At 44.9% G+C, this 22,697-nt stretch overlaps 1 protein-coding gene across 1 annotated transcript in view; it reads left to right on the top strand.

Moving 5' to 3' along the window:
- Positions 1-3,908: 3,908 nt before the first annotated feature.
- LOC135378427 (neprilysin-4-like) overlaps positions 3,909-22,697 on the top strand; it is an 85,834-nt gene continuing 67,045 nt past the window's right edge. The window contains exons 1-4 of the mRNA XM_064611458.1: positions 3,909-4,101; positions 16,027-16,151; positions 18,263-18,313; positions 22,503-22,664. Coding sequence (XP_064467528.1) covers positions 16,061-16,151; positions 18,263-18,313; positions 22,503-22,664 — 304 coding nt within the window. The 5' untranslated portion in view covers positions 3,909-4,101; positions 16,027-16,060. The remainder of the gene's footprint in view (positions 4,102-16,026; positions 16,152-18,262; positions 18,314-22,502; positions 22,665-22,697) is intronic.

The following is a 22,697-nucleotide window of genomic DNA, read 5'->3' as shown; positions in this document are numbered from 1 at the left end:
TTAGCTTAGCTCAGACCTGGACCGGTAATCCAGAAGATGTGGGTTCGAATCTTACAGCTGGCTAAACTTTTCAGTGACTTCCTTCTTTCATTATTAGGTAAAGTTAAAAGTTGTTTATTACATTCCATTGCAGAGAACTTCTTGTTATCGACGTCTATCTGTCTTTTAAACACAGGGGCACCTACATACACATTCTTCAAGAAGACATTCTTCAAGTCTATGTCTACATAGAAAGTGAAGAAGAAGAAAGTGAAGAATGTCTACATAGCTATTCTTCAAGTCAGTCTCTGTCAGCTTTAGGTCTGTCTTTTTGCAGTCCATCACTGTTCCAAGAAGTAGAATGGACTGCAGAAGAGAACCCACTTGGGAGTGACCACTTCCCAGTGGTGTTAAAATACCTTAATCTAGTGAACACTCTGACGACACGCCCTCCGAGGTGGAAATTCAAACTAGCCGACTGGAATTAGTTTTCTGAAAAATGTGCCCTCTCTCTGATTCCTATTGATAGGGTGACCATTGAGGAAGCTAGCAATCTTATTAACAACATCATCCTTGACACAGCAACACAATTCATTCCCCAGACTTCTGGTCATCTCCCAAAAGCGACCTAAACCCTGGTGGAGTAGTGAATGCGAGGAAACTCGCAAACTTCAAAATCATGCGTGGGGCACATTTCGGAGGTAGCCCACATCACAAAACCTTTTACTCATCAAAAAGGGAAGAGCGAAGCCCAAGCGGACACGCAAACAAGTCAAACGGTCCTCTTGGCGCAGCTTCATATCTTCTCTGTCTTGTAATACCCTGTCCAAAGTGGTATGGGACAGACTTCACAAAATCAGAGGAAAACATATCAGTCATTCCATCCCTCTGTTAGATGTTAACGGTCAGGTATGCGAAAGCCTAGAAGAACAGGCTAATGCACTTGGGGAGCATTTCCAAAGCGTTTCTGACTCCTCTCATTATAGTAAAAACTTTCTTAAGATCAAAGCGACTGCTGAACAGCAGACAATTCCAATGAATGGCGGGGACAACCATGCATATAATCTGCCATTTTCCATGGTAGAGCTTGAGAGGTCCTTATCCTCAGCGAAGGTTACCTCGCCTGGTCCAGATCGAGTGACATAGTCCATGCTTCAACACTTGTCTGAAACATCGAAAGAATGCTTGCTTCTTTTCTTCAACCGAATCTGGGCTGATAGCACATTACCAACCTTATGGAAAACTGCTACCGTTGTTCCACTGTTAAAACCTGGGAAAGATCCTTCAGATCCAACTAGCTATCGACCTATCGCTCTCACGAGCTGCATCGGCAAAACGTTTGAGCGTATGATCAATGGTCGGCTCGTCCATTTCCTAGAGGAAAACAAATGTCTTTCTGAACTTCAGTGTGGTTTTCGTGCCGGACGTTCCACAACGGACCACCTCGTTAGAGTAGAAACAATGATCCGTGAAGCTTTCGTCCGAAGGCAACACTGCCTGTCTGTGTTCTTTGATCTTGAAAAGGCGTATGATACCGCTTATGATACTTGGCGGTATGGTATCCTACAAGACCTGTACTGTTTTGGGATCAGAGGGCGCATACTTAGGTGCATAACAAACTTCCTTCGAAACAGGACCTTCCGAGTACGGCTCGGAACGATACTGTCCCCTGTTTTGGTTCAAGAGAACGGAGTGCCACAGGGATCCGTCCATAGTGTAACTCTGTTTCTGGTGGAAATCAATTCAGTAGCCAGTGTAATTCCTCGTTCCATGTCATACTCGTTATACGTAGGGAATAGCAAGCCCACACCGTGGCTAACCTTTCCCTTTCCTTCTTCTTACTTTGCATTAAACATATCCCCCCCCCTTTTCTTCTACAAACCTAGCAATATGTGAGCGTCAGATGCAGCTAGGTCTAAACAAGCTTACCACATGGTCTCTCGAGAATGGGTTTAAGTTCTCGCATGAGAAAACTGTCTGTGTTCACTTCTCTAAGGTCACAGGAATGTTTCCTCCACCTACTCTTCAGCTGAATGGACAGGACCTTGCGGTAAAAAGTGAGAGCCTTAAGCATTAAGCCTTAGTATTAAGAGCCTTAAGGCTAAATGCATCAAGTCTTCAAGCCTGTTAAAGGTGCTGTCACACAGATCCTGGGGATCGGATCGTGACACGTTGCATAGAGTGTATGTTTCGACAGTGAGGTCTAGACTGGACTATGAATGCGTTGTCTATGGATCTGCCCGCGAATCTGTTCTTAAGATTTTTAACCCAGTGCACCACCAGGGCTTGCGTTTAATAACTGGTGCCTTTCGCATGTCACCGGTTGAGAGCCTATATGTCGAATCCAAGGAGTGGTCGTTGGAGAGACGTAGGTTCTACCTCTCAGCGTCACATGCGCTTAGAGTGAGAGGCTACCCGGAACATCCTGCACTCCAGTGTGTGAGGCAGACACGTTTTAAACAGTTCTTTGTCAGCAAACCCACAGTTATACCTCCTTTTAGTATGCGTGTGCTACAGGGAATCGAAGCGTATCAGTTCATTGAGTGTCACACCCCAATCTTGCAAGCGTGTGTGGGAGCTCCGCCATGGGACGTACTTCCAGAATGTAATTACTCCTTAGCTAAATATAACAAATATGGCACTCCGCCATGTATTCTCCAACAAGAATTCAGTTATCTAACCGAAAGCTTTGGAGATCACAGTGCCTTTCATACCGATGAGTCAAAGACACACACACCGGTTTCATGTGCAATGGTTACTTAATCTAGCACGAAGTCACAGCGGCTTCCAAACTCTGTATCAATTAGCCTTAAGCCTTTTACTGCAGAGCTATATGCAATAATCATGGCGCTTCGCTTCATCTTAGACCGTCAGATCAAGTCTTCGATCATCCACAGCGATTCACTGAGTTCTCTTAAAGCTATATGTACGATATGCAAACAGAAAAATCATCTTGTATTGAGGGCCCAATATCTTGCTACCAAGGTAATAAAAAAGGTCTCTGTTTAGGTTTTTTCTGGGTGCCCAGCCACGTTGGGATGCCCGATAATGAACTCGCAGATGCAGCAGCTGCACTTTCTTTTCAAGTAAGCCTTTGGAGAATCCCTCTCCAAACCTTAGGTCAGTCCTGAGGAGGAAACTTAATGAACAATGGCAACGAGAGTGGGCTACACGAGGAAACAACAAGCTTTGGCTGTCAAAAAACCCAATTTTGGGAAGCATGCCCAGTTTTAAAAGTCGTTTCGATCCAGCAGTTTTCAGTCGTTTACGCATTGGTCACACACACCTCACACATGTTTTTTTACTGCGCCGGGAGGAACCACCGGAATGCACGCACTGTAAGGAGCATCTCTCTGTGCTGCACATCCTAATCACGTGTCTTGTACATGAACCTCATCGTCACTATCAGTTTAAAGAGTTTTACCGATATCAGTTGCCGCTTCACCCAGCCTTGTTGTTGGGTGATAAGCCTCTTTTACCCTTTATGAGAATTTATAACCATTTTAAAGATATTGACTATTTAAATGCTATATAGCTTTACCCAGCTTTGCTCATGTATCATGTTTTATGTCTAAATCTTTCTAAAACGATGATTGTAGTTTAATCTTCCTGTTTTTACATAGTCACAAACCATCACCATTGTCTTTTCACCACAGCTTTGGCGCGCTATGACCTTAGTTGTCCGTGCGCCATAAAAACCCGAATCATCATCATCACATTTCATTGTAATAAAACCTGCCTAGCGCTTGTATTTCTTGGAACGTGTATACTGCTGTTCCGCAGAGTCGCAACTTTTGAGACAATTTCTCAGAAGAGAATTTCGCTTCACGTTTCCGGTTCATTATGTCCACCAGCTGCTTCCTGCATGCCTCCAAATGTCAAGGTATTTCAGTGGAATATGTTTTATACAATTGGAACCTTTACACTATGTCAAATGCGTTCTACGAATCTGTCATGTGTGTGGACGAACACTTCGATCTTTTCTCTTTCTTTTCGTTAATGCGATCATTTAAAGCATTGCACTCCCACAAGGGAACGCTTTACCAGTAATCTACGGCGGTGCGCTAAACAGTCACCTGCCGAAAACGCCAACACTCTACGAGGCTGTTCAACAAGTGTGAGGTGAGCATTTCATTTCATATATTTCGTTCCTTCTATTTCTTCGTTGTCTCGCCTTAGTTTGTAGGTACGAAATTCTGAGGACGACAACGAAGATAAGGGCCCGCTTGCACGAACGTTCAGGCAATAGACCTCTACCCGAGAAACGTCACCATGACATTGCTACACAGGCTGCAACCGATACAAATCTGAAAGGGAGGGCTGGGTTCCACGAGTGGGCACTTGTTCGCTGCCTCCTACTGAAAGCAAAGCATGACCGAAGGTCGCGTCCCTTTCAGGGATCATCGTAATCCCCTCAAGACCGTGGCTTTTGGGCGCGGACTTGTTCCTCTCTAGCTGGGCCATTCCAGCCGAAACCAGCCAGAGGTGTAGCTCGACCCTCTTAGATTTTGCTGGAAAAAAAAAATTGTGTGCATTCCCTTAGGGGTGTTTGTGTAGGATATAAACTTTTTTTCTCAAGATTGCTTTTTTTAGCATTGGGGGAGCCTCGAACTTGGCCCATCGATGAAAGAGTGTTGTCCGTTTGCGCGTCTTTCTGACACATAGAGACGGCATTTCTGCGCTTTGTTTGCCTGGTGTTAGAGGAGAAAGGTCGATCTACCTTCCCGAAGTGCACATGGAACGAGAACAAATCTAGTGACGTGGCGGGACCTTAAGAACGGACCGCGTTTTGGGCCAAGTTTACGATTAATGTTTGGCAAGTTAGCATTCTCGCAAGATCCCGAGATTATGTATGCTCATAAACTACTGTATGGAGATTAGCTTCACGCAAAAATATAAAGCTGATCGCTATTCATTGTTTAACTAAGCGACCGAGAATATCGACAATTCGCAAAAAATGTCACTTTTCAGATAGTATTTCCACATACCTGTGGTCGTCTAGGAAGTGAAAAAAAAAATCGTGCCATTTGTAGAACAAATCGTGTCCTCTTACATAATGGAAATCTACAGGTGTATTTTTCCTTAAACAAGGAAAAAGAAGAAAAATGTTTTTTTTTTTCCTCTCACCATACTCCGCTGCAACTTATTCGTTAGTTGAGGTCATCTAGCAAGTAAAAAGTGATGTCTTTGTGACTCTATTCTGTGAAAAGAGACCCTCTCCTTTACCATTTTGAAAATCTACAGATGTATTTGTTCTTTCACGAGAAAAAAAAATCGTCAGCGCACTTGCATCCCGTCTGTAAGGTACCATTATCACCCCTTGGACGAATTTCGCCTTCTGCTGTTCTTCCAAGTTCCCCCAACTTGACACTCACAATCGCTGCTTCGTAACAGATTCGCCGTCATTTATGATTGCTTTCACATACCTGAAGTCGTCTGGGAAGTGAAAAACTCACAGCATTTCAAGAACAGGCCATCTCTTATGCTGGCGTATTTATTCTTAAACGGAAAAAAAAAACTTGGTCAGCGCATTTGCATCCACTCTGTGAGGCACCATTATCATCACTTTTCTTCCACTGTTCGCTATGCATCTTACAGCGCCAGCTGATGATAGCTATTGACTCAGAGCACGTCACAACGCGACACAACAGTCTTTAGAAGCCATTTAATTGTTATGGTCTCGCGTGCACCTCGCCCACAACAGAAAGTCAAACAAAGGGAAAAGATGTATCTGTGCACGCAATGCATTTGTTTCACTGGAAGTAGACGTTTTTGCTGCATATACCTGAACAGAAGATATAGGCTCAAAGTACCTCCTGGTGCCCTGGATGGAGCATGCCTCATTGTGCTTGACGTTCAATAATTTCTTCTTCAACCGTAAGTCCTCGGTGGTGTGCCGCAACACATGCACTCTCTTCTAGCAATGTTTTCACCCATGCACAGGAACAGCTGTGCTGGTGTCAGAATATCTGCATTCAATAGGGGCGCTGCAAGCTAGCCATATAGCTGCCGGCGTAAACTGTACTGCCAACGTCGTCAAATTGCCCTTTACCACGGGATGAAGCAAGTACGTGGCATGCCAAAGTCATGCTTGTGGAGGCAAGGGTTAGTACTTGTATTTTCTGTTTTTCTATTGCGACGCGCCATCACAGTAGTAGTACAATTATCAGACATTGTTCAATAAACAAGTGAAGAATGGTGTGTACGGTACCACTGTCATGGCATCTTGAGTTAGGCAACCAGAAACGACGACGAAGCTACTACGAAGAGGCGGCTGTGAGTACCCGCGGTAGAACTAACTGTAGAAGGCGAACTTCCTTCAAAGGGTGATAATGGTACCTTACAGATAAGATATGAATGTGCTGACTATTTTTTTTCGCTAAATAAAAAAATACACGTGTAGACTCCCAAATCTTATGAGAGAGGGAGTCTTCCACAAACGCACATTTATTTTACTTCATAGAAGATATCAACTAACGAACGAGTTGCAGCGGAGTATGGTGACGAAAAAAATTTTGCTTTTGTGGTTTAAAGAAAAATACACCTGTAGATTTTCAATATGTTATAGGAGAGGATCTGTCCTACAAATGGTACGGCTTCTTTCACTTCCTAGACGACATCAGGTATGTGAAAATGCTATCTGAAAAGTGTCGTTTTTTACGAATGGTCGATATCCTCGATTGCTTAGTTAAGCAATGAACACATGTCTGCTTCAATCTTTTACGTGAAGTGAATCTCCATACAGTAGTTTATGAGTATAAATAATCTCGGGCTCCTGAAAGAATGTTAAGTTGACAAACATTTATCGTAAACGTGGCCCAAAACGCGCTCCGTTCTTGAGCTCTTACAACGTCACCGAATTTATTCTCGTTCCATATGCTCTTCAGGAAGCTAGATGGACCCTTCCCCTCTAGCACCAGACAAAGAAAGCGCAGAAATGATGTCTGTATGTGTCAGCAGGACGCGCGGAACGAACAACACTTTTTCATGTTTGGGCCAAGTTCGAGGCGCCACCAATGCTCAAGAAAACAAAATCTTGAGAAAAAGTTTATATCCTGCATACACACCCATAAGGGGATGCATAACATTTTTTTCGGCGAAATCTAAGAGAGTCGAGCTACACCTCTGGCTGGTTTCGGCTGGAATGGCCCAGCTTCGAGCGTAGTTCAACTCTACGAAATCGGTGGCGCTGTCGAACACTATGACGTAATTTGTTGGAGAAGTCTATTCCTCAGTGATGTCCTCGATAGCTTCGGTAGTGCTTGCGGCACAAGGTACTGCCGTCGACGCTTATCTTTCTTAGAGCACTGGTACCAAATATGAGTCTTTGGCTCTGAAACCTCAGAAAGACTCCAGGGCCAGTCTCTAGATGTTGCAGAACTATCTGGTTATACATATTATTCTTCAACTGCTGTGGTGTGACTCGTTTTTTTTTCACGAACAAACATCGTCTGATCAAACAGCAGCTGTGTGGACCACCAAGTATAATTAAATAATTTCACGTTCTATGATGTTCTAAATAATTTAATCATTAAAATCACCATGTTGAAGAAACGCTGTTACTTCGTACTGGTTTGCTTGAGGGCTCATTATATTCAGTCTATATTGATCTTAATTATTTGTTCATTCAATGTATTTATTAAAGTATTTAGGGTATTTAAATACTGCATTTGCAAAGTATTTACATCAAGTATTTAAATACATCTTTAAACAAAATATTTTGTATTTATATTTAAATACAGCAAAAATGTACTTATGCCCATCCCTAACCAAATCTGAACCACGAACAATCTCGAAAAGTGGAAAATCCAGTGATTCAGTAAAGGTAAAGATAAAAGTAAAAGCCTCAGGTCCGGAGTCGCCGATATTTCGAGTAAAGTGTGTTCTTCTACTGGGCATGATGACTGCAATGAGAGCGGTGCCAAGTCGAGGATGCCTATGAGGCTTTTGCTTTGATCTAAGGTGTGGAGAACGTGTCCGAGGAGCAAAGCACAGGGTGTGATACATTCTACTAGCTAGCGGAGGGAGATGCAGTACGTCTGCACCTCAGAGTTGAAGTCAAGTGCTCTTGTGAAGGCACGTCATTATTGTACACTCCGAAGTACTACATCAAAGTTGTTCGCACATTTAGTTTTCTTTTCGTGAATCGTGAGGTGATTTCCGCAAGCCTTCCGAGTAGAGCCTAGGACACTGATAGTGCGCAGTGGAAAAGTGCCATTGCAACTTGATTTGCATTTTACACGGCGAACAAAAATAATAATAATAATAACAACAACGACGCTTTATTTTGGTGACGGTAAACGAGGTGTTTCATTGCTATCAGTGGTACTCTGCCCCATTGCACGAAGCACGATGTTACAAATTCCGGCGCAGCCCCGCTGTTTCTTGTTCTTGTTCTTTATGGGGTACGGAAGGTTAGCCTTCCTGGTGGAGGCTTGCTATCCCAAAAGGATTCTTGACGATCCATCCATGCTACAGTGGTCTGTCCATCCTTCGTTACGAAGCCGGCGAGACACTGGTATGTCACCCGCGTCACTCCGTAGTAGTCACTCTCGGGGCGGTGGTGAAGAATTTTCTTGGGGAGTGCATGACGGTGATTGAGCGCATGCAGGGCAGGTAGCAGGTCACCGGAGTTCATCCAGAACTACCGTCAAACGAAGGAAGCCGCCATTAGGCGTCCCCGAGCTGCCCGACCAGAGCAGGCGGAGCCCACTAGTTTTGGCGGAAGAAATCTGGATTATGTTTTGGTTCATGTTTGTCCCTTTTTCACTGCGTGTACGCAAGAAAGACATGTGAGACGTGCAAAAAAAAAAAACGATTAAAACAAGGCTGGGTCATATGTTGGGTTTTTTATTGTTCCGATGTGGTTCTTTTAATCCGGCCTCCCACATAGCTTTGTAACTCGAGTCTACTTAGGTTTCGGTTTCTATTCCGTAGCCGTCAAACGGACAAGCCATAAAGCGCATCAAATTTATTTATACCCTCAGGGCCAAGCACTACAGAGGGGAGTGGTTATGTGAAATTAGCAATGCACAGTTAATGGTTAACAGTAATGGTTAACAGTTAATGGTTCTGTAATTTCGTCCGCCACATCATGTAAGTATCTGGGTGTTAATTTGCAAAACGATCTTTCTTGGAACATCCACGTAAGTTCCATCGTTAACAAAGCTAACCGCACCTTAGGATATTTGAAACGGCATCTCTCGCCTGCTCCCCTTAATATTAAACACATGGCTTACATCACATTAGTCCGGCCTCAGCTGCAGTATGCCTCTGCCGTATGGGATCCATCTACTGCTTAACTTGTGCGCGACCTCGAAGCCGTTCAAAACCGCGCAACCAGGTTCATCACTAGTAACTACTCACCATATACAAGTATCTCTTCATTAAAAAAACACATGAACCTGGCCGAACTGCACGTCCGTAGGAGGGCCGCACGCTTATCACTGTTTCACAAGTTCTACCATTCTCCTGCCCATCAGGTCATCCTATATCAATCCTCCTGACAGAATATCATCTCGGAACGACCACGAACTCAAAGTCGCCCGCTTAAAACGTAACACTAAATCATTTTCAAATTCCTTTTCCCCCAAGACTGCCATTGATTGGAATAACCTCCCGCCCCACATCGTCACCATAACTGACCCGTCTCAATTTCGTAATTCCATCTCAAGTTAATAAATCTTGCGCAATTTATGATACCTTGCGTAACCTACTTGTATAACGTTGTTGTTGCTGTTTTACTGCCTTTTTTTTCCTCTATGTATTATCTTTTTCCTCACTTCCTGTAACGCACTCCTCCCATGTAACGCCCGTATGGGACTTTTGGGAGCTCAATAAATTGATTGATTGAAAATTGGTTGGATTAATACATATCGCTGAAGACGGAAGGTAGTTCCAGTCCAAACTTGTTCGGGGTACAAAAGAGTTAGATAAGAAATCGGTCTTCCCACCTTATGTTGATGATCAATACGCGATGAGATAAACCAGGGTGCAGTGAGCAAATGTTCTTTTAGTATTGTATTGTGAAAATAAATGGCGTGAAAAAGAGTGAGGTGCCTCCGTTTCCGACGTAGTGATAGAGGTTCAAGTGATAATGAAGCCTTCATAGATGTAACACTCGCTGTTCTGTTGAAGTTAGACAGGATAAAACGAGCCGCGCGGTTTTGAATGCTCTCAAGTTGAAGGATTAATGTGGAGTGAGTTGGGGTCCCAGACAGATGATGCATATTCAAGTTTGGGACGAACTAGAGTCTTATATTGTGTTAACTTTAGATCTACAGGAGCCATGGAAAAATTTCTTCTTATATATAAGAGGGTGCGGTTGGCGTTGTTAGTGAGATATTCAATGTGGAATTTCCAAGAAAGGTCAGTCGTTAGTAACACTCCTAAATATTTGTATGTGGTTACGGACTGGAGTTGGATATGGTTAACGCTGTAGCAATGGCTGACGTCTTGCTGCCGCCTAGACACGTGCATATGTTTGCATTTATGGAGGTTAAGCTCCATGCCCATTTTGTACACCGGGCAAATATTTGTGCTAGATCAGACTGTAGGTTATTTTTGTCAGAACTGTTAGTGATTTCGCAGTAGATGACGCAGTCATCTGCGAATAGACGGACGGATGAGGAGACACAGCTAGGCAGGTCATTGATGTATATTAAAAAAAGTGGTCCAAGAACAGAGCCTTGAGGAACCCCGGATGTTACAATACAAAATAACTTTAATTAGTGAGTTTATCGGCGATTTCAAGGGTTTCTTGGTTAGCGGTGCCTTTAAAGGGAGCCTAAATCTGAAAGCTTCCACGTTCAGTTTCGGAAGTCAGCAACGTCAACATGCCCATGAATGCATCATAGAGAACTGCAAGCAGTGCAGAGAGAGGGGATCAGGAGTATCTTTCCCCAAGTGAGTAGCCTACTTTTCCTACTTTCATATGTGTGAAATTCTTCCAATATGCGTTTGAATGAATTAAGTTTGTCTTTCCCTGGCTGTAGAACTTTGTACATCAGAGTACCAATGTATACAAATCCTTCTTTATGATTGTAATATTTACCCAAATTTATAAATTTAAACATTAGAATTTTTTTTTACTAACAGAGCCTTGATTAAAGGGCACATGCCGTTGATCACCCACGGCTCCCAGAGCGGCCACCCACCTTATTCGAGTTACTTATACTTGTTTGACACCATCCAATAAAAGGTACTGAAAGAGGCAGTACAAGTTGCTGCGAAAATAACTGCATTTCAGATACAAGTACATAAAGAAGCACCTTGTGTTTTCTTCAAGATACACATAATACAAGCACTCAGATACTTTCACTCTGCCCGTATGCCAGGCAGAAGATGCACCATGCCATGAAAAGCTCTACACAGGAAGACTCACTTGTGATGGGGATGCATGCACCTGTATGCTGGAAACCCTACAGCTTTTGCAGACACATTTTAAGGTGTATTATGCACGTGTTACATAAGGAAAAAAAGAGGGCACTACTTCTGTTATAATATTAATGAAAGTTTGTCGCCCTTATAGCCTCCTTCGACAATATACGGTACGGTTTTCGAAATGGGTTCGGTAGCTTGACAAAGTAAATGCGAAACCCTACACATACTGCAAACACGACCTCATGTGCTGAACTCATTTTCACTAGGCCCCCTTTTATAGTGGATACAGTGGAGCTGTACTGAATCCTGATGCATGCCCTAGCATTCCGGCAACATGTCAAGAAAACATACATGTTCAGGTGATGGAGCTCACACTCTTTCTTTCTTTTTCGTGACAATGTGCCTCTGTACTTCTCTGTGAATTTTCTCAATTTTGACCTCCTTGTGCTTGTGTGTAGGTCATGCAAGGGTACCCACAGCAACGTGTGTCTGACATGCAAGCAGTTTCAAACATTTGCCACGAAGCCACGACAGGGGAAGGTTTCACTTGAGCCATTCAGTCGAAAATCTGCTTGTGGTACACTCTTTGTTTGGGCATGGGTTTTCGAAATCATTTAGAAAGTTCTAATAAAAAGTACATGATCGTTGCGTAAATGTAATTTTTAAAAGTGCCTTACATGGGTTGGCAAGCAGTTTCTGTGAGCACATTCATCCAGCACATGTTAAATAATTATTTTTTTTTACTTACAACGAAATTATGCCTTAGGTTTTTATGCAATAATACGAAAACCAGGGAAGAATCTCCATTAAAGTGTGCAGGCACTACAACTGCTTACATCAAAGAGCTATGTGCTACGACATGTTCTAGATCTTGGCTGCTCAGTCGTTCATCTATTTTTATATGGGGAGTAGTGGACACTGACAGTGCAGCATGGCGTGGTGAGGGCGCCTATGTAATACAGTCACCAGCTCGATACAGAGAAAGTCAATCTAATGATATTTTCATTGAAACGAAATCGCATCACCTCTCGGTTGATAAAATTACAATTTACGAATTCCCTCGTTTTATTAACAGTGCCCCCTGGAACAAAACGCATTCCCTTCATAATTACGAAATTAAACCTCGATTTATGAATCTCAATTCATAGGAATATTTTGCAGGAACATTGACCGTTCATAAATTAGGTATTAAATGTGTTCGATACAATAAAATAAACCATGATCACCATGTATTTTTGTAATATAGAGGCTCACGTGTGTTACAACAATACCTGTGTATACTTACAACATTATATTTACGGTCTGACTTTTTCAGATTAAGCTCATCTCCTACCAATTATTATCCCGAATGAGCTGTGCGCCGGTTTTTGTTGACCATGATTTCTGTCCGAACACCAATCCCGTATAACATCTACTATTTAGTGGCAATGTGAATGCATATGTGTGATGTAAAATTATTCTCGCACAAAAATAAACTACGCAGGCACATTTGATACCACGAAATTTGACGTTTCTGACCATGATTGCGACAACTGTATACAGGGTGTCCCAGAAAACGTGTCATTGAATTGTAATAAAAAGACTACGCTACCTAGAATCATGCGGTCAACAGCATTTGTTCTTATGAGGTTTTTGCCACCTCCTAACGTGAATGTCATGTACTCCAAGTTTAATTATGTAAATATTTGCGAACTGAACTCGGAAATTTGCCAAGTAAAGGTCACTTTTTTACCCCACCAATATGAAGAGCGTGCCGAATTCACTCAAATTCATGATAATTGACAGTGATATTCACGAGCTATCCCATCGGAAAAAATAGCCGAATATCATGCTTTTCGGGGCACCGGACCATAACGCGCGATGACTTTTTGAGCGCAATCGCTCCCAGTGCGACGAAAGGAGGTTCCGAAGCCAGCCCACAGAGTGTAGTAGAAAAAGTAACAGTTCCTAAAATTGGGTGAGGGAAAGCATTATCCCAGCGAAAGTCGGACGTGATAAGCCGTGCCTGTTTTATCTCTTTCTGCGATGTCGGGGAGGGCTGGGTTTCCAACCTCCTTTCGTCGGACTGACAAAGATTGCGCTGAAAAATTCATCGTGCGCTATTCTGTGCGACCTCCGTAGCGCATGATGTTCGGCTATTTTTTCCGATGGGATAGCTCCTGAATATCCCTGTCAATTATCATTAATTTGACTAAATTAGACACGCTCTTCACATTGGTGAGGTAAAAAAGTGACCTTTACTAGGCAAATTTCCGACTTAAGCTCGCAAAAATTTACATAATTAAACTTACGTTACACGACATTCACATGAGGAGGTGGCAAGAACCCAGTCACAAGAAATGCCATTGACCGCATGACTCTAGGTGGTGTAGTTTTTTTATTATAATTCAATGACACGTTTTCTGGGACACCCTGTATATGTGACCTCCTTTACATTAGATTCAGTTGCTCAGACAGAACAGGAAAGAATGACGTAGCTCGTAGCACCCAAATGCATCGACAGCACCTGATGCCTTCCTTATTTACAGGTTGGAAACTGAAAGACGATGCCTCCACATTTTCCTTCCCTTATCTCGGGAGCCTACGTAACAAAAAAAAAAAAAAAGCCAGACGCAAATATAGTTTGTTCAGATGTAGCCTGTGGAACAGCATCCACATCTATATATTTTGACATACTGCTTGGCAACAGCTGCTACATGTCTGTCGACTACCCCGTGAAACAGCTTAATTTTACTACACTGAGCTCTAATGAAATTGTGACTTGCATTAATAAACAGATTTTCTTTGTTAAATCAAAGTTGAGTGTGGCTGTCCCATTCACCTCCACGTTTCCCTTGAGCAAACAACTTGAGACGTCTATTGCTAGTTCAATTGCATGATGCAGCTAGCACTATGATCAATCTGCTGCGTACTTCACTTCGCTACTTGAAACGAAATCACAAACACGAACGCCGGCCACTGTCCACGATAAAAGCGCTAAATGACACGCAAAGCCAAGGACCAGAGACCCGACAACACTTCTCCAAATTCCAACACTACGCGTGATTGACTGCCACGGAAACAACAAATCACCAATTTCACAAAACTCTGCAGCTAATTGCAGATCAAGAACTTAAAAATACGTTTCTCCAATTCAGAAACCGGCGATTTCGCATAATCTTCGCGTTCGCACTGCTTACTGTGACATTAGGTGCATTAGGCTTGGTTTGGACCGGTTGGATGGCTTGGATTGAATCTGTAATCCACTGCGATTCAACCAATGATCCAACTTTGAACACAGTGTGTCCAGACACGTTTTAGTTTGCGCCAAGTGTGGAGGGCAGAAATTTCTGTGCTAGCAACTGTGGGACGTCTGATGGCTGCCGCCTGCGTTTGACGCGCTGAATAGGTGGAAATACACGGGAAAATGGCGACTTACGCCCACATGGCAGGTAGCTGTCTCCCTTCCCCGTAGCACCTAAGTCCGAAGTTTTCCGGCTTCCGCATGAACGTGCCGCGTCTCGGCCATTATTGGAACCCCAGGGTAGCGAAGAACAATATGAGCAAAAAGGCTTTGAGGCGGATTCAAGGAACGCGTTGCTATTCTGTGGATGAGAGGAAGGTTGTAAAGCGCATTAGTGGGTGATCCTGAGATTTCTGAACTTGATGAACGGACCACTGGTCACAACCACATCCTGGTCCAGACATATGTTGGAAACAGCGAAAATTCATTGCTGAGCTTTAGCCACAAGGTGCTAATGAGTCCAGCGGAAGGCCCGAGTCGATGACCGCGCCCGAAAACCAATGAAACCGTGCTGGCTCAGGCTTCTCAGCACTGACCCATAAAGGAAAATTCGTCCTGACCTTGTGCATGAATGGGATGACGACAAACCATTCTATGGGAGGACATCTAAATTCGGAATTCCCCATTTTCGTGACCGCTACAAGGTGGAGAGCTACAGAATGTGCCCAGGTGTCGGGCTCACCTTGTCCTGGTTTTCAATATTAGGGAAGACGGAGGGAAGGAGGGTCTTGGGCGACAAAATGATTGCTCTGTATGAGATCCGACGAGAGATGACACGATGGGGAGTGGGCGGGGGGGGGGGGACCTGTGCTTTGGTGCGGAACCAATTCCATTGGCGAGGTTGTTGAAAATGTAGGTCTCGTGCCTAACGAAGAGGAAGATGTTCGAATGCATGCTTGCTGGCTCTTCTGTAATTGTTAGTCAGGAAATGAAGACTTGTAACACTAGTAGCCTTTGTAGCTATGTGGGAAAACAGGTAGAAAATCAAGCTCTACTACTTTGTAATACGTTTTCAAGACTTGAACTTCGCTGAAAATTCCGTGACATGTCGGACTTCTGGGCAGCGGGTAGTTTTAGATGTTTGGCAGAGTACTTGTTTTTATGTGCTTTTGTATAGAACATGCAGTACTTACTATATTCTAAACCTCTGCAGGTCACATTTGGTACGTCCTATTTGGCCAAATGCGTCATTGTTAAAACGCAAAGGGGAACTGCATAACACAGTACAAGTGCCCCAATTGGTTTATAATGTACTGTAATAATCAGTTCACACTAATTTATATATGGAATATTTATGTTGCATACTATTAATCCTATTATCTGTTTTTTTTTTGTCTATCGTAATGATTTGTGATGCTGATTAATGTCGCTTTGCGTTTCAGGTTCCTTCAAACGGACACGAATTGACCTTCGAGCATGGGCCGACAGTGCCTGCGGAAACTCGTTTGCCTCACGCTAATTTATTTTAGCGTGTTGTCTCTAGGGATGCCGAAACTATTGCCGAAAGGTAAATGTCAGCAGCTCCATCAAAAGGAGGATACGCTGGGTAGGATGTAGCTTTGTAGCGCATCACGTACATGATAAGGGGCGCGGTACAAGGGTCCGGTCGCTGTATCAAACGTGTCGGCTCAGGGATCGCGAGTGCGCAGATACAAATATTTACGGGTACACCAGCACGACATTCTGGGATACGCTGTTTTCTTCCAGGAACTTTGGACATTTTGTGCCACCTCGAGATTTTACAGAATAGGTTAGAGATCCCGCGTGGAAAAATAATCCACAGACCGACCGCAGTATCGCTGGTAATGATCGTGGCAACGGGTCTCCCTATATATAAACCTTGAGTTATAATATACGTATGTGCGCTTATTTAGCAAGCATGACACCGCGTCAACTGAGGACAGCCGTTTCGTCCCAGTTAGGGTTCTTAGCGTTCTTCCGCACAGCGTTGGGAAGTTACAAGCCTTAGGGAGGGCGTATCATGTGTGTTTCGTCGTGCCATCATACTTCCACCGTGTTACTACACATGTGGAAGCCACAGTGTTCTCCGAAATCGCACTGTGCACTCCATGGATGTTACCTAGATCCATCTGCCGACAAGTACACTTGAACGTCATTAATATGGCCACGACAGTTCCTGCAGATATTGGTGATAAAGCGAAATGTGATATTCGCGAACAACATATCATACGCACGAAAGACAGAAAGAAAACCGTGTGCGAAACACATACTATGCTATTATGTACTGCAAAGCTAGAAAAAATGTTGATGAACATCTTACAGTTTATTTGCGGAAGACATCTAATAAAACATAGTCACTGTGTAGCATGGTCAATGACAGACACGTCCTGCATGTCTTTCTGTTGTTCTCGTACAACTGTACTGGTCAGTATGGCCAGGTGACCAAGGACACTGCTCTTTTAGCTTATTTGCCGGTGCCACAAAGAACTGTATGAGTCATTCTAAAACCGAGCGTGGGCCTTCGACATGCGTCATCCGTTGTCATCCCCAATGTGGACACGTGTGCATAGTATTCTCGTGTTAAAATCTATAGCTTTGTGGGTCTGCTATGCGTTTGTTGGAGCTGTGTGCGTGACTTTCTGGTGCGGCGACCGCCTGCTGCTACGAAGCCGCAAGACCCGAATTCCCAGAATAGCAACGGTCACAAAGAGGCACGTGGAATGGTTAGCCACCGGATTTGGGAAACGAAGCCCAAGTTATCCCTCTCAGAACAGGAAAGCAAAAGGGCTGAAATTTAGGGCAGCTGTCCTGCGAAAGTGGAACGGACACACGGTGAATAGAGAGGACCGCGTGGGAACGTCGTCGCTGTTCATGTAGGGAAAAAGGGCAGCATTCTTTAAAAGCCGCGCGTAACCTGAATTAAGGAAGTGCGTCTGGAGGACTGAAAGTCGACGGGTCTACGACAGCGGAGAGCCGACAGCGGTGACCAAGCCTCACCTTGCAGCCTGCGGCCTAGCCTCGGAGACCCGACCTGTAGCTCCCGCATCTTGAGCCTCCCGAGCCCGACCAGACAGTGAACCTCACTCAGAGTGCAACCGGCAGCAGACCAACCCCAGTGAAAGTAGCGTACAGAATGGCACGGACACAGTTCAAGAGCAACTGCACGATCAGCAACGTGGGACGTCGCCAGCTGGTGCGTCTAAACACACGCGGTTCCCAACTTAAGGTTAGGCAGTACCGTAGGGCTAGACAGAGTGTTTGTAGAAATAAATTGTTGTCAACCCTGTGCCTCTCATCTGGACTCTTCGTCTCTTACAAAAGCGAACTCGATTTGGTGCGACTACCTTCGGAGGCCGCGGTCGTCACACCGAATCCACAGGGCGTTTGGAGGTCAGCAGGACCGCTTGTTCAACCGCCGGCGGCCATAATATCGAGAATAAGATACACGTATTCGCCCCTATTTGTGCAACAGATATTGGTCATTGTCGGCTAAAGAAATTGTCATATTAACGAGGAGGATTTACAAGGGGAGGGAAAGGGTCCTGAGCAAAATGGTCATAAAGCGAGGATGTCAGATTAACGTTTGTCATATAAACGACGTTCGGTCGTGTCCTCAAAAGCGAACATTTTAGTAAACTTGATTTGTTGTTATTCCAGACGAAAAGGTGGACCGCGAAGTATGTCCTACCACTGAGTGTAAAGAAAGAGGTGAGTATAAACCCAAATATGTCATTTGACAGCGCAGCAGCGGCGCTAATGTTCGGGACCTGAAACGGAAAAAAAAGACGCATTTTTACAGGGTAGCGCTTGACTAAACACAGACAGTTCCAACATGGTTTGATACTTGATCTAATTCGTGTGTTTGTTTTTATTTACTGTAATGCGGTTACCAGCTGCGTCGGGGCATCCAACTGCATACCTGCACAACATGTTAGGAACCAGTAGTTGACGTTTTTCTTCTTTTTTTTTTTGCTTTCCTGCAGCTTGTACCACAACTCGGTACGTCTAAAATCGGTTCAGTCTTGTAGAATCTCCGGAAATCAACTGAACATGTGTCATATCGGAAGTGAGAAATATTCGTCCGATTGCAATATGCTGCGATCGGGATTTCGAGCTGCCGTGTTTTTGTTGTCAATCACTATAGTTCTCATCCATTACTACGTGAACCGACCATGCGAATGCCGTACGGTGGCATTGAAAGCTTGGCGCATTGAACTCCCGCTCGGGGTCCATGGCTTCCCTATCATTGTTATTTGATCAACCCAGCGAAATGGGCCTGGAAAATTGACTGCGGAAGCGAGAGTGGCAGCGTCTAGAACGAAACAAGTCGCAGGATGAAGACTGTACCTGCATAATTTTTCTTATTCTAAAGTGCTTGTAGGCGCACCCTTAGCGGCGCCTAGTGCGGCCTGTCCTGAAATGTTTCCTGAAATGTCAGGATGTCCTGACCTCCTCCTGAATTTCTGTCGTCACATAGTGTTTGATTTACCTAGATCGTGTATCTACTATGCTGGCCAAAGCTGGACTACCCTCTAAGAAAAATCCTCGAACCGCCCCTGTCTCTACCCCTACTGTGTTTGAAATAGCACATTTCGCGTCATAGGCCTCAACGTAATAATTGGGGGTTTACGTCGCGAGACAACTGAGATCATGGCCTCAACGTACTATGCCGAATGATCTGCGCAATTATAATCTCATTTTGATGCATTCTCATTTTGGTGCACGGAAGCTCGAGCCTGTGCGTTCCCATCGCTTCCTTGGTGTGGTCCTAGACTCCCATCTGCGCTGGGCTCGCCAAATTAAGCACCTTGAAACCAAAGTGCAGCGATGGCTTCCTGCCATTCAACATCTTTCTGGCCTCGGCTGGGGCTGTGATCAACGCTCCCTCTTAGCCGTTCACGCGGGTTTGGTGAGGGCCACTGTGCTTTACAGCCTTCCAGTCTTGCATAGCCCTCTTCGCTGCCTTGGCGTTCCAAGAATGGCTGAAACACGGCAAGTCCTAGCTGAAGCTGGAGAACTCCCCGTGGAGGTCTCCCGTGAGTTGAGACCGGAAATGGCTCAACACTTCCTACGTTTGCGTGCGAACGTTACCCGTCACCCACTCCTCAGGAAAATTCGATACCGTCTGTAGTGAATTAGTATTTGGTTTGGGCTTGTTAGTAAGGTGTCAGCAACTTCGTCTTCCCGGTTGTGGTTGAGACGACAAAGAGGGCAATGAAAAAGAAGAAAAGAGGGTGCCCTGATACGTTTATGAGCGTGGCGCACTGTCACTGGTTGATTCCGTTGTTTTAACACTGAAGACGATAAAGTTGTTTTGGTTCCTGGTCACGGTCGTCTTGGATGTCCTTTTTGTAGAGATCGAACGAACATTTTTTCACCGTCCTGAAAGTAATTTCCATCACGTGGCGCAGAGGACACGTCTCGCTCTCACCGGCTTCACACCCAGGACTGTTACACCGCCAAACGCCCCCTGGTCTCTGCCTGTGCCACCCACCTTCGCACGTCTTCCTGACCTTCAGGTCCGCAGAGCTCAGGTTCCCCCTCAAGTCCTTCGAGCCCATGTTTATGCTCTCATAGACGCGAAGTTTTCCACCTCTACCCCCGCTTAGACCGATGGCGCATCTCGAAATGGCAAGTCCGCGTCAGCATTTATCATCCCCGACGAAGGCGTAGTTCAAGGACGCCGCCTTTGGCATTGTACATCATCCACAGCTGCGGAACTCTACGCCATACTTTTCTTTTTGCAGCACATCGTTCCATCCCCCCCCCCCCGGAATTGTGTGGTCTTTACTGACTCAGCATCTGCGCTGCAAGCAATTGAAAATTCTGGCATCCGAGGCTCCTCCACACCGTTGGTTATGGATGTGTTAACCGCTTACAAACTTGTCGCTTACAAACGCGGTGTCGAAGGCAATGAACTGGCGGACAGCGCCGCCGAAGCAGCTCTCTCGTCTCGGACACGGACGCGTATTGCACTGCTGACAGGCGATCGGCGGTCCATACTTCGAAGCCTTGTGACTCCTCTGGCTACCCGCCAACGGACCGCCGACATACTACCCCCCGTCATGCTGAGCAGAGTTGACCCAGCGCTCGCTTTCCGCATGCCAGCACATATCTCTCGTCAAGACGCCGCATTAGTTCATCGAATGCGCCTCAACGTGGCCTTCACAGCAGACGGGCGCTACCGCTTGAGACAAGTTAACTCTCCCCACTGCAGTCACTGCGGTGCTGTTGAAGATCCCGAGCACATTCTTGTCGATTGGCCACACTACCACCTTCCCGCTCTGTACTCTCCGCCTTTCCCAACGAGCTAGACTCCCGTCCCCTGTCCCTCATAAAATTGTTTGGCCCCTGGCCGCATCCAGCTCACCAACGCTCTGTCCTCAAGGCTCTGTTCGCCTTTTTGGACGCCACAGGACTTCGATCCTCATTGTAACGGGACACATTCCTTCATTCCCCGCTTCACCTCCAGCAATTGGGTAGAGTATCGCCCCCGGCGATGAAACTCCCCACCACCATCCTGAAATAAAGTTGTTGTTGTTGTTCATTTTGATGTGGACAACTCAGAACAATGTAACAACACAGAAGAACGGTGGCGAGGCTGAAAAATATGTTTCCCAATTCACCGCACAATAAACGATGAAAGTTTGTCAGCCTTTCACGCAGACCCTCAGCGTTTCCCTTTCTCCTCCTGCGCGTAGAACGGTTTCATTGGATCGCTCTCAAATAAGGTACCACAACAACGGCACGTGAAGTCCACGTTGCGTCATGTTTTTCACCATAGTGTTGTGGCCCGCCTGCGAATACCACCTTATTGTTGCTTTCTGAGTGTACAGACGATTTGTCACCGTGCTTTCTCCAACCTTTTCTTTCTCTCATGGGTGAAGACGTACTGTTGTACTGCGACCGTACGGCGGTGCTTGCGTTTCGTGCAAGCCACATTCAGGCGACCTTGTTAGAGAGCCGCGTGGCGAACATACACGTCGAACGAACATCGCCAAACATCAAGTGTGAACACCAGCAGAACAACGCCACACCACAAATGTCTGACATCATTACTGCGTTCTAACAACGGTGGACGGCGAAGTAAATTTGCGTAAGGCTATGGATGGTAACGCTTCCTGATATTTTCGGTCACGTACCTCAGCAGTAAGATTTTAGAGTTTTAATTATTCGTAATGGCTCTCTATAGGTCTTGCGAAACGTTTACGAAAGCGCACGTTGAAGTGTGATCGCACGATACGATTGGTACGAAGTTTGCGGGAAAATGCGACACAGTAGAATTGGAGGCAATTATTATTTGAATCCGCCCTCTGTTTTAAAAATCCCGAAACCATGAGCACGTACTTAGAGATATGTCACCAAATCTTGATATGCAAATGAGCAGAAACGACACACAACAACGACACGGAACGACACACTTCTCGAGCGCAGATACGACATGACCTCCGGCGTATCTGGACCAGGAAACGATCCGGCATTCAGATCAGCGCCTACTTCAATCACATCCGTCGCTACGATACACGTGCCCCTCCGGTGCAAATGCCCGTCGCTCCTTCTGAGCTCCAGAAGCGCGTGATATTGGCTCATTTGCATAGCAAAATTTAGCGATTTATATGGCTCCAATTGTGATATTTCGCATTTCCCAAAAACAAAAAAAACATATAATTAATGACTTAAATAGTGAATTTAGGTAATTAGTCGTTCAGTAATTGCATCAGTCGCATAACACCCTTCTGAAAACCTTATGTAACTAGCTGTCAGAGCTTTATCTTAAAATCCATATAAAGGACAAAAATACAAATACTTGCACAATATGCAAGTAAATAACGTAAGTGACTGTAAGCAAAACAAATATGTAGTATAAACCTGTACCAGCGCCCGTTTATATTTTCAGCTGAATTTCTCCTGGGTATTCTGGATAACAACACCGAGCCATGTGATGACTTCTACGAGTACGTTTGTAAGAAGTGGAGAGACACGCATCCAATTCCTGACGACAAGAGTGCATACGGAGTGTTTACCAAGCTTGCAGGGGATCTCAAGGAAGAACTCAAGGGTATGTGGGTCGAGGAATTAAAACGTTGCTACT

Source organism: Ornithodoros turicata, chromosome 1, assembly GCF_037126465.1.
Source record: "Ornithodoros turicata isolate Travis chromosome 1, ASM3712646v1, whole genome shotgun sequence".
NCBI classification, from domain to species: Eukaryota; Metazoa; Arthropoda; class Arachnida; order Ixodida; family Argasidae; genus Ornithodoros; species Ornithodoros turicata.
Note: the sequence above shows the minus strand (reverse complement) of the source record. Positions and strands in the feature narration are given on the sequence as shown.